Source organism: Miscanthus floridulus, chromosome 8, assembly GCF_019320115.1.
Source record: "Miscanthus floridulus cultivar M001 chromosome 8, ASM1932011v1, whole genome shotgun sequence".
In the NCBI taxonomy this organism is placed as follows: Eukaryota; Viridiplantae; Streptophyta; class Magnoliopsida; order Poales; family Poaceae; genus Miscanthus; species Miscanthus floridulus.
Genome location: NC_089587.1, coordinates 80,037,037 through 80,049,984, shown reverse-complemented (window position 1 = coordinate 80,049,984; position 12,948 = coordinate 80,037,037). Strand labels below are relative to the sequence as shown.

General features: G+C 47.5%; 1 protein-coding gene across 1 annotated transcript; it reads right to left on the bottom strand.

Annotated features, from left to right (window-relative positions):
- Nucleotides 1–310: 310 nt before the first annotated feature.
- LOC136472714 (wall-associated receptor kinase-like 9) lies at nucleotides 311–1,669 on the bottom strand. The gene has a single exon (XM_066470418.1). The coding sequence runs from the start codon at nucleotides 1,559–1,561 to the stop codon at nucleotides 335–337; it is 1,227 nt and encodes a 408-aa protein (XP_066326515.1). The 5' UTR covers nucleotides 1,562–1,669; the 3' UTR covers nucleotides 311–334.
- Between the last annotated feature and the right edge of the window lie 11,279 nt (nucleotides 1,670–12,948).

The following is a 12,948-nucleotide window of genomic DNA, read 5'->3' as shown; positions in this document are numbered from 1 at the left end:
TCAGTGTCCAAAATGTCTTCGCAGCTCTCGATCTGCCTCACACCATTGCAAGCATAAATAGGCCTAGGGATAACACTTTAGCTGCATTCTCCCACTAATACAGTGGTCCATTACTCTGCTTTTACATACTAGGATCTTACAAGCTTACAGCACACAAGAACATTCAACGTTCAATTAACAAAAAGGTAAGCACACTACTACTATCTTTAGTGTTCATGTAAGGAACCATGCATCTACATTACAAGAAATGCATTTGCTCAAAGATTTTATCTAACAATTTTCAAGACACACCCAGGGAAGTTAATTATTGTTCATGAGTCATGACTACACAAGTTCACCGAGGGTAACTTGCCGATAATAGTATTTCCTGTTCCATAGTGTATTGTCTGCTTGTGCCGTTAGTTACCGGTTCAATTGACATGTACTGAACCTGTGTCTCATCCTCATTATTTCTCCTTGCTGTTGTAATACATGGGATAAGCTTTTTCTTCAATAACAAGCTTTCAAGTCTCATCTCCACTTCCCTCATTGTAGGCCGATCTTCTCCCCTTAATTTAGTACACATCACTGCAAGTGTAGCTACCTCTTGGAGGTCTCCATCTTCCTCCTCCATAACTTGAGGATCTACTATACTGGCTAGGTTGCTTGTTGTGAGCATCTTCTCAAAATGTGGAACAAGATTGTCTCCATCATTGGATATATAGATGAAGGGTTGCTTTCTAGTAAGCAATTCTATAAGAAGAACACCAAAGCTGAAGACATCGCTCTTGTCCGTTAGTCGGCCTGTGTAATGATACATAGGATCTAAGTATCCCAGTGTTCCTTGAACATTAGTTATTACTCCTGTTTGATCAACTGGGATGGATCTTGAAGCTCCAAAGTCTGATACTTTTGCCGTTAAACTATCATCAAGAAGTATATTGGATGACTTAATATCTCTATGAAATATCGACATAGAAGCAGCTGAATGTAGATAGGACAAAGCTCTAGTAACTTCAAGTGCAATCCTTATTCTATCATCCCACAATAATGAAATTGGTCCTTCAACATGAAGATGATTATAAAGGGTTCCATTTGAAATGAACTCATAAACTAGTAGCGGGACTTCTGTCTCAAGGCAACATCCTAAGAGCTTCACCACATTCCTGTGGTTTACTTGAGAAAGAATTACAACTTCATTTATGAATTCCTTGATTTCTCTTTGCACTACTATCTTTGATTTCTTGATTGCCACAACATGCAAATCTAGAATTCCTTTAAACACAACTCCATGCCCTCCACCACCAACCACACGAGAGCTATCAAAATTGTCTGTGGCCTTCTCTAGATCCCTTAGGGAAATTATCATTCTTTCACCAATGTCCGTGTTGCTTGATACTAATTGCTTCAACAATAACCCATGATTTTGGTTGAAATTTTTTTGTTTCATCTTCTTCAACCTCTGTAGTTTGATTTTACGTACTATGAGGGGTCCACCAAGTGCTAGAAGCAAAAGTGTTGTACTACCACCCACTCCTAACCCAATGCTTAAACCTGAAAAGAAACACCCCATCAAATTCATGACCTTAGAGTTAGGACAAATTAAGGGACAAATATTTAGTTTGTGAATGATTACAACCAATCTACACTTAAGTACATGAATTATTATAATGAAACAAATTTTAAAAAGATAACAAGGGCATATAGCGGAATGGTACCTCCGGAGGATTTTTTTGGTTCTAATGAACTCTCATTTTGCATGAGGATCTCCGTAGGTTCCATAACTACATTGACAAATAAAACTTCCAATAGATTTTTGGCAAGACTCCATAGAGATATGCTCTAGGGTTCTCACACTCATTTACGTATAAAATATAAGTGTATACAAAATATGCAAGAGCAAGAACATTTACAATATGTTGAAAGGAAATCTTGCATTTCCACTATGATAAAACACCAATTTGGTAGTACTAGCCTATCAACTCAAGCTCAAGAATGGTCTAAGGGTCTGTATGTTTGAGTTGTAGCTTTGATCCTTTGGCTAAAAAACTAGCTTTTGGCTTCTAGCAGTTGGTTCTTTGCTATTGGATTTTATAACAAACTTTTAATTTCTCAGCACACCAAGAGCTAGAAAAGATGCTCTTAACGTGCTTTTCAGGTTTTAGTTTATTTCCTCATAAGCTAACTTTTTAGCTTTTCAAAAGCCAACTCAACAACTGGGCTGTTTGTTTTAGCTTCTGGCTGGCAGATGCCAGATAAAAGTCGAAACAAATATGCCCTGATACTTTTAAGGTACATTCTAAAGAATCCTAAGAAGCTAGTGGATAAATTTTGGGGGTCCTTAGGTAATCCCAATTGCTTTTCTCTCACATTTGTTAGCTCTCTATAGCTAACATAATATCCATATATGCACTCTTTAATATTTATCCAATTGCAACATAATTTGATTACTCCATGCATTCAACCATCATTCTTAATTTTCCCGTTTGCATCAATCCCCATGTTTGTTTTGCATGCATTTAGTTGAAATATTATCTTGAGCTATGTCAGTTCTTGTTTCCTATTTTGTGAATTGTTTAATCCATTTGGCTTCCCAATTTTTATCTTGTTACACTTTGTAATAAAGGTTTACCTCATGTTAAGGTGAAAACCTAGCTTTTCTTAGACTTCTTGTTCAATACGCTCACTTAAAATTTTATTAAGAGTTTGTACTATAGGTTAAAGGCTATACTCTTAGTTAATATAATGGTATTAACAACCTTTTGTCCTGCACCACCTACACAAAATATCAAATTTCCACTAAAAAAAAGCTATGAGTGTAGTCGTATATCAATGCAAATATGCTATAGTGTTTAATTGAAATAATAAGCTTATATAAAGTATCAACTTATATATTTTTTATTGTTAGCTATTAATATAATTTAGCAAGGTTTACTATTAACATTTTCATGATTGTAAAACATGGAATTGACAACTTCATCACTCCTTTCATACATGTATACATGTGCCTACGGTTGATAACCTAGGCTAACAGGGGTTGCTCTGGCACTGGTGGAAGACTCATTTAGGTTTTGGTAATTTGTTGGACTAATGATTTCATATGAGACATGAAAGATCAAGTGATTGTCCACAAGCAAGGCAGGGCTACATGAAGGCCATGGTGGAGATGGCATGATCATGAGATGCAAACGCTCAACAAGGTGGTGAGATGAGAAGAAATGGCGTCGGTGTTTCGAACCATCGGCTAGTAAATCTGTATCTGCGTGTCTGGCTCAGATGGTGTGCTCGGAGGACACAAGGATTTATACTGGTTCGGGTGGAATGTCCCTACATCCAGTCTGCTGCTGCTCGTGTTATCGGCACTAGTTTGTAGTAGGGGTTACAAACGGGCGAGAGAGGGAGAAGTTCCCAAGTCTCTGGTGAAAAGATCGAATGGAGTTGAGTCTTGTTGAGCTCGTTCAGCCATGTGCTCATCCTCTCTTCTTGGGGCGTCCTGCTTTCCCTTTTATAGGTGAAGGGGAAGGCGCAAGTTACAAAGAGAAATAAAGAAAAAAGCGAGGGAGAAGAAGGCCTCCAGGGCCACCGGGTCCTTCTTCTCCTTCACGTGGATCCCGTCGACGCGGTAGATGGTGACGGGGATGGCTCCACGTCAGGCTCCTGTTCACCACTGGTGCCATGACCTGGCGTCATCAGCTGGTCATGGCATCCCATCCCGTCCTGGTGGACGGCGTGGTGAACCGACGTACCTGTCAGCGGCCGTACGGGGAGTATGCAGCACAATGGCCATGCACTTGTCATTGTTAGCGATGTGAACCCCCGGGCGTGGCCTGACGTGGCCATGTCAAGATGTGTCCGCTTTCCTCCCGGTGTCAGAAGTTTGACCCCGGGGTCGTACCCTCAGACCCGTAGTGGTTGGAGGCGGCATGGGTCCTCATCGGGCGAGACGGAGCCCACGCCCCAGGGGTCGGGTGGGATGGAGCCCGTGCCCTCAGGGTCGGGCGAGACGGCTTTCGTACCCTTGGGGTCGGGCGACACGAGGTCTGTGCCCGAGGGGTCGGGCGAGACGAAGCCCGTGCCCTCAGGGACGAGCGGGATGGTTCCCGTCCCCTAGGGGTCGGGCGACACGGGGCCCGTGCCCTTAGGGTCGGGTGAGATAGAGACCGTTCCTTTGGGGTCGATCGAGACTGAAGTACGTCCTTGAATATCTAGGTGAGTCATCGTCCGTGGTCCTCAGATCCCTTCTTCGGGTATCCCTAATACCGATACCCAGCAAATGGAGTGGAAGACAAAGTGAAGGCAAAGGTAGGTTTTATCTTTCACCAACCATGAGGTAATGAGAGAAGTTAAAATGGTCTGATCATTAATAGGATAGAGATCCATACTATAAAGAGGGGGAAAATCACGTTTGCAAATATGGTTATCTAGTGTCATTTGTGAGATCTAACATTGCATATGCATTAGGATCCATTGGCGTAGTGAGATCAAGTGAGAAACCTTTGAAAGATATTTGCAAAATGCAAACTTAGTGTTAAAGGTGTTGACCATCCCATGAGAGACCCACTGGAGTTAGTCATTTTAAAAGGTTTGAGAAAAAGAGCTTGGTGGAGTGGTTTTGCACTCACCGGAGATCTCCGGTGTGCACTAGAGTGGTGGTACCAGAGCTTAGGTAGTGCTCCAACCAGGAAGTTTCTAACGCATGCATTTTATCTTCTAGTGGCACTGGAGTGTCGGGCACTAGAAGTTAGGAGCACTACACATCCTGGCAATGACAAATTCAAAAGATGGCACTGCTGCACTAGAGCTCTCCAGTGTGGCACCAGAGTTACTAAAAGTCCTAGTTTGGTTTTGGTAATGGAGTTACAACTAGTGGAATGCTCAACATTGGATATGAAGGTTGTTGCATGTAGGCTTTTATGATTCCATAGCTTCACATCCATTTGGGATGGAAACACTGACTATAAGGAAGTATCGCCTATATAGCCAATAGGGCATTGGGACATATAGCTTATATGTGCTTTCTTACTATCGGGGACCAATACTAGGGTACCTGAAGAGGAGGAGCTAATGACCATCAACATTGATTCATCCGAGCAGTCAAGGGCACGACTACAGCTCCAACCGACCCCCTGGCACGCAAGCTCCACTTCGCCCCGGCCTCTGGGGGAGGGCTCCGCCTCACTCGACCCTTGGGTTTGCGCTCCACCTCGCCTGACCCCAAGGCTGCAGCCTCCGTCTCGCCCGACCCTCGGGTTTGCGCTCCGCCTTGCCCGGCCTCTAGGGGATGACTCTGCCTTGCTCGACCCTGAGGCCACAGGCTCCATCTCACCTGACCCTTAGGTTTGCGCTCCGCCTCGCCCGACCTCTGGGGGAGGACTCCGCCTTGCTCGACCCTGAGGCCAGGGCTCCGCCTCGCCTGACCCCAAGACCGCGGGCTCCTCCTCACCCGACCCTTGGGTCTACGCTTCACCTCGCCTGACCCTTGGGTTTGCACTCCATCTCGCTCGGCCTTCGGGAGAGGACTCCGCCTCGCCCGACCCTAAGGCCGCGGGCTCCGCCTTGCCCGACCCTTGGGTCTGCGCTCCACCTCGCCCAACCCTTGGGTCTACGCTCCGCCTCGCTCGACCTCTGGGGGAGGACTCTGCCTCGCCCGACCCTGAGGCCGTGGGCTCTGCCTTGCCTGACCCCATGGCCGCGGGCTTCGCCTCGCCTGACGGAGACCCATATCGCCACCAACCACTTCAAGTCCAAGCGTATGGGCCTGGGTCAAAGCTTTGACATCAGGGAAGAGACCGGCAAGCCCCGATGTAACCCGTGGCCTTAACGGGCCATACCAGAGGATTCACATCAAGAACAGCGTCGGGCGAACCGATGCTGTTCTATCTAACCCCCATACGAACACTAACGGGCGTGTCAGTTCACCACGACGTCCACCAAGATAGAGTGGAGCGCCATGACCGACAGACGACACCTACACATGGCGCCAGTGATGGGCAGGGCCATGATGTGGAGCTGTCCCTGTTGACATCTACAGGGTTGGTGGGACCCGCATAAAGGAGAAGGACCCGGTGATCCTGAAGGCCATTGGCTCTCTCTCTTGTTCTTCTTTTTCCCTCCGCTATAACCTATGCTTTCCCTTGGCCTATAAAAGAGAAAGCAGGGGATCCCATAAGAGGCATCCCATAAAAGAGAAAACAGAGAAACTGATGACTCACCTCAGTGCCGTCGGGTGATAGATGCGTTTGGGGGTGAACCCCCGACCTTTGCTCTGCCTCATCGAAACGAGGCCATTTCGAGCCCGCCCCCTACTCCTGGGCAGAGGGGCTCGCCCTCCTCGACTCTTGGGGTGCGATGGCAGAGCCGCCCGTCTCTGCTGGCACCTCAGGCGTGATGGTAGAGCCGCCCACCCCTATTGGCTCCTGGGGTAGGCCGATGGTATGGCCCGCCTCCGCCGGCTCCCTGGACGTGCCCTCCCCTCCATGGAATGGGAAGGGTCCCGACGCCTGCAAGAACGAACCGATACCTATCAGTGATCCTCGTTCTCTAGGTCATCCCACTTGATATCGTCAGCTACCTCGTCATCGTCTCCATTGTCATCATTAACGTCGCTATCAGTATCCTCCCCTCGTTCCCGCGCCTGCAGCTTCTGCTGCCTCTTCCTCTTCTTGTCCTCCTTCTCCTTCCTCAGCCGCTCGCCCTCGGTGCGATTCACCGCCCTCATGGACAAATCCCTCAGCAATGGCGCCGGGTGATCCATGAGGATGAGGTCCCTCGGCTGGTCCCGCCCCTCTCAAAGTTAGTATCAAGGGGTCGGGAAACCAATTGAAGAAAAGGCAAGAGAAAGGGAAACTTATGAGGATGACATGGCCTGGTTCCATCCACATTGGAGGATGTCCTAGCACTAGGTAGACGAAATCGAGGGGGCACCCGCGTTGCCCCACAAGGGCTCCATTGCCTCCTTGATGCATTGTGTGATCTCAGAGTTGGGGAGCACCCCCTCGACGAGCAACATTCCATTGAACGATGTCTCGGGCGCCATCGCGTATAGTAGGAGCGCGCACGTCATCAACGGCATCACCCTCCTTGCGTGGTAGGCCCTGATGATGCTCGACCCCTTTAGGCCATTCTCCTTTAGGATGTGGATGGTGGCGATGTGGTCTTGGATCTTCATCTTGTCCTTCTCCGGGACGCCCCACTTTCTCCACGACTCCGGGGCCTCTTCGATCAGACGTCCGGTGAACTCTGGCAGAGGGGCAGTGGCGTTGTTCTTGAGGTAGAACCACTGCAAGTGCCACCCCTTGTTGGACGTCGAGAGCCACATGGATGGGTACTCGTCGACCCGATTATTCTAAAGTTGGATGCTGGCGCACCCCATCGGCATATGCAGCTCCTGCCTGCCACTTTTCTCCCTCTTCTTTTGGAGGGTGACGGCGAAGAAGTACATCCACAAATCAAAGTGGGGGCTAATCCCCAGGAATCCCTTGCATAGGGCGACGAACGCCGCCATGTGCTGGATCCCGTTGGGATTGAGATGCTGTAGCTCGATCTTGTAGTAGTGCAGCAACCCCCAAAGAAATTTGTGTGGGGGGTGGGGGTTTGCAAACCCACACTCATGGAAGTGGGCGAACAACACCACAAAGCCGTCGGGCGGTGATGGTAGATCCTCCTCGCCGGGTAGTAGCCACTCATCGACCGAGGTCCGCGTGCGGAGAAGACCACAACGGACAAGGCCTTCCATGCGCTGGAAGGTGATGTTGGAACAGCACCACAGATCCATTGGAGGTGGGGGGTGGATGGATGCGGGCTCAAAGGTGGTAGAGATGCAGAGGCAGGAAACCTAAGCGATTAGTGGCAGCAGTCGTGGCTGCAGAGGCAAGGATGCAAGGTATGGAACCCGGGGGGCTAACCCTTTGGTTTTATAGGGGCGACGGGTGCGAGGAAACCAACCACCCGCCAAGATCTCCATGCCTGCCATGATTTGCCACCACATTTCACCTCTCTAGACAGGCCACGACCCGTCACAGGTAAGAGGGATACAGATCTAAAAACGCCTCTACGGCCCGTCTAGGCCTAGGAGTTCGAAGGTTGGCCCATCGACGGGTTCGACAACTGCTCCGGGCACCCTTAGAGTAAGTGATGGAAAGGGATGGGCCCGCTAGTGGCCAGTACCCGGGCGCACGAGTGCCATGGGCATCTCAGCCCACGATCGAGTCTCGGCCGGATACGATCCATGGTTTTTTCTCAAAGAAAGGCAGAGAGCCCTCGGGACCAGTCGAACGGACCCGAGAACCATATGGATTGACCGCCGAGAATCTAGAGTCAGTCACCGAACTGACCCAAGTTGGATCCCCATGAACAAGATGCCGGGGCCCCACTCGAGCTAGCCCATTAACAGCTCACCGAGCACCATGGCTCGTCCATAGAGGAAATCATGGCATGGCTCAACCCCTTTGGTTGCGGAAATCATGGATGGGGTGATGATCACAAAGATGAGCCACCCTCGACCGGACACCCACTACGCGTGGGGCTCGAGGAAAGTTGGAATCGCAAGGAAACCGAATGCACGGTCGCAGAACGACAGACCCCCACAAAATCAGGGAAAGACCTTTTCCGATCCACCAAATCTCACGGCTATACCCCTGAGGGGTCCGATCTCGACAAAAGGGAATCATCGTCCCCAGCTCACGTCGTGGGCGACAAAAGAAGGCCAAGGCCCTTAGAGTCCTCCCATTCGGAAAAGCCTCCGAAGGAGTATTCCACTCCTCCGTAGGCTCGGGGGCTACTGTCGGGGACCAATACTAGGGTATTCAAAGAGGAGGAGCTAATGACCATCAACATTGATTCACCCGAGCAGTCAAGGGCGTGACTACAGCTCCAACCGACCCCTCGGCGCGCAAACTTCGCTGCACCCGACCTTTGGGGGAGGGCTCCGCCTCGCCCAACCCTTGGGTTTGCACTCTGCCTCGCCCGACCCCAAGGCCGCGGGCTCTGCCTCGCCCGACCCTTGGGTTTATGCTCCACCTCGCCCGGCCTCTGGGGGAGGACTCTGTCTCACCCAACCCCGAGGCCGCGGGCTCTGTCTCGCCTGACCCTTGGGTTTGTGCTCCGCCTCGCTCGACCTCTGGGGGAGGACTCTGCCTTGCCTGACCCCGAGGCCGAGGGCTCTGCCCTCCTGACCCCAAGACCGCAGGCTCCGCCTCGCACGACCCTTGGGTATGCGCTCTGCCTCGCCCGACCCTGAGGCCGCGGGCTCCGCCTCGCCCAACGCTCGACCCTTGGGTCTACGCTCCGCCTCGCTCGACCCTTGGGTCTACGCTCCGCCTAGCCCGATCCTTGGGTTTGCGCTCCATCTCACCTGGCCTCTAGGGGAGGACTCCGCCTCGCCCGACCCTGAGGCCGCGGGCTTCGCCTCACCCGACCCCAAGGCCACGGGCTCCGCCTCACCTGACGGAGACCCATACCGCCGCCAACCACTCTAGGTCCAAGCGTATGGGCCTGGGTCAAAGCTCTGACACCAGGAAAGAGACCGGCACGCCCTGATGTAACCCGTGGCCTTGACGGGCCATACCGGAGGATTCATATCAAGAACAACGTCGGGCGAACCGGTGCTGTTCTGCCTAACCCCCGTACGAACACTGATGGGCGCGTCAGTTCACCACGACGTCCGCCAGGACGGAGTGGAGCGCCATGACCGACAGACGACACCTGCGCATGGCGCCAGTGACGGATAGGGCCACGACATGGAGCCGTCCCTGTTGACATCTACAGGGTCAGCGGGACCCGCATGAAGGAGAAGAAGGACCCGACGATCCTGAAGGCCTTCGACTCTCTCTCTCTCTCGTTCTTCTTTTTCCCTCTGCTGTAACCCATGCTTTCCCTTGGCCTATAAAAGGGAAAGTAGGACGTCCCATAAGAGGCATCGCACCGCATCTGACCTCCAATCCATCGATTCAGGCCAGACCCGATCGAATCATCACGAACCCATCGAACCTCGAACCGATCAGAACGCAACACAAGCATACGGCTGAGCAGCAACCGAGCTCTCGGCACCCATTCATTCCTTCCATCAGAGACTTGGGACCTGTTCCTCTCTCGCCCGTTTGTAACCCCTACTACGAACTTTCAGTGCTAGTAACACGAGCAGCAGCGACGAACTGGACGTAGGGACATTCAGCCCGAACCAGTATAAACCTCGTGTCCTCTTAGCACACCATCCGAGCCAGACACGCAATATTAGAAATTTACTCGTTGGTGGTAACTCGAAACACTGACACTTATATAACTATATACATGCTTGGAAATTTGCATTCACAATGTTTCTACGGTGAGTAGAAAAATAATCTGACCTGACTATTCAACACTACAAAAGACGTCTAAAGAATTCAATATGCCCGATAGTTAGTGGGGAGAAAAACAGAACACCGGATTAACATCTGTAATAGAAAATAAATGTACTACCAAAATATATTTGAGTGTGAATGTAATAAAATTAATTTCGTATTGTAATGTCGGTGTATTTTTCTATAAATCAGATAAACTTTACTTAAATTAAAGAGGAATACGAGGAGTAAATATAATAAGTGCACACAGTGACATGTACCTATGGCTGAGTTCTTGTTACATTGCCCTTTCGTCCAAGGGTTTCCGTAGGTCCCTCGTGGACACCGGCACTGGAAACTCCCAGGGGAGTTTAGGCAGACACCATAGCATGAGTTGGCTTCTGGGTTCTCACACTCATCTATATCTACAAACAATAAATGTACTTCAAAAGCTATTTTGATATAAAAAATACTTATGCTGAGAAGCAAATGTAAATGTAGTAGTCCATCAACCGTGCTCTTGTAAGGTCTAGAATCTTCATACACAAATGTTCAAAAGTTTATGGATAAGTTTATTACCTATAGCTATCCAAATTTCTTAGCTTTGCCATCTCCCTTTATTCATTTAATTTCATGCATATAGATACTACAGTAACACCTAGGAGTGCACATTAAAATAAATGTGAATTTAATATGAAATAATAATTTTCGGGAAGGTTGATCAGATGCTTGAAAGAAAAGAAAAAAAAATATCAAATTTTGACTTTTTGATCCCGATGGATGGACGGAGACCACCGATGCGTGAAGCTTGTCACGTGCTTTTCGTTTAATTACTCATCCGTGTTATTTATTTGCATCCTTCACAAGAGTTGAGGGAAAAGGTACAAAACTCGTATTGCTACAGTGGTCGGACTGTATCCCGTGGCAGACTCCAAAATTTTGGTCGTGCTCACTGTGGTTGTCCTAGGCGAGATGCAAAAACTTTACCCACTTCTTGGATCAAGTTTTATAGATTAAATCACTTATTTAGGAGGGATTTAGTTGGAGTAATTCCCGAAATTAGTTTCGTCCACGTTGAAACCCGGTCATACAGTGCACTTCCTGTTCATAATTATTTTAAGGAATCTTAATGGTCTTAATGAATTCTTTATGAATTTTTTTCACTATGGACAAAGTTGTAGAGGACTTCAATACCTTTATTTTGACACCAAGATCACCCTCATAGCCCATGTATTTTGGGAGATATGATCGTTTTAAGAAGGCTATTTTTCACTGACGAGAATTTGGACAGTTTTAGATCTGATCTGTTTTGGCCATCTTAATGGAATAATTTGAACTTTTGATCTAAACAAAAGTTGTAGGTTTTTTCTTAAGCTTTCCAGATTGGTAAGAACATATTTTTTATGAGTATATCTCTAGTTATGAATTCTATGAATTTGCTGCCTTGTTTTGATTGTTAGAAAAGTTTAGTTAAGTTCAGATGTTGTTTATGCCATCTTAGGGACCTCTTATGCCAAATCTTATACTATACCAAAGTTGTAGATAACTCATCTGGTAAATTTTGATAAATTTGGATGTATGGTTACAAAAAAGAGAAGAGACAATGCTGCTGTCAGGAACGATAGCACAACGGTAGACATTTGAGCGGTGGGTTTGAGGCACTCTAGTGTGTTATATGTTGTTTGTGTTGATTATATGAAGGTGTTGGTACTGAGATTTTTCTTGTAATTAGGTGATGCACCTTTGGATCATTCTTAGCTCTAAAATCTCACAATAGCCGGGTATTCTGAATTTGAAGCTATTGCTTTACTTTGAAGTATGCTATTTTTAATAGTTTTCTCTTTAATCTATGAATTATGAAGTATATGAAGTCTATACATTGTAACATTGCATTTGCACTCTTCCAATTGATATGCAAGTGAAGAAACCATAGCTGGATTGGTGCGGTAAGTACTGGTACACCAATGAATGTTGAAACGAGCAATGCGGTTGCAACCCACACTCCCTCTCCTTATGATGTATGGGTAGAAGTGAAGTCATGCATTGTATTGCATCATTAACTTTTGTATTATGAATTATACTTATATATTTATGAAGCAATTGATGTATTTAGTACCATCCTATTTAAATTTGATGCTTAATCAAACTATGATTTAAATAACCCAAATACTTTTGATAAATCTCACACGTTGTTTTCCCTCTTAGGTATTTGAGCTTGGAGAATGCATGCTTGGGACGGGAGTAGCAATACATGTGCACATCACTTTTGAGTCACACACATATGTACATGAGCTTGGAGGATGCATGTTGGGACGGGAGTAGTGACACTTGTGCACATCACTTTTGAGTCATATACATCTTTGGGACACGTGCGTTGTAATAATAATAATATTGATTTTAGTTGGATATTTTGTTTTGCCTTTATGTTAGAGCTAATGGTTTGGTTGGTTTGAGTTATGTTAGACTTGTGAACATTAAAGTCTCTCTTTATTGTTTAATCATTTTGCTCGTTGATGCTTTCGTGTACTCTATTGTTAGGTTCTTTGTTGTGGTGTAGTGTGGTAATTCTCTAGAAGATTTTGTTGTTTTCTTCTAGGGTGTTACAGTTGGTAATCTCTATCTGAGTGGTAAACTTCGGTTATCAATTACTATA

Coding starts and splice junctions, on each gene's coding strand:
- LOC136472714 (XM_066470418.1), bottom strand. CDS start 1,561: ATGAATTTGATGGGGTGTTTCTTTTCAGGTTTAAGCATTGGGTTAGGA.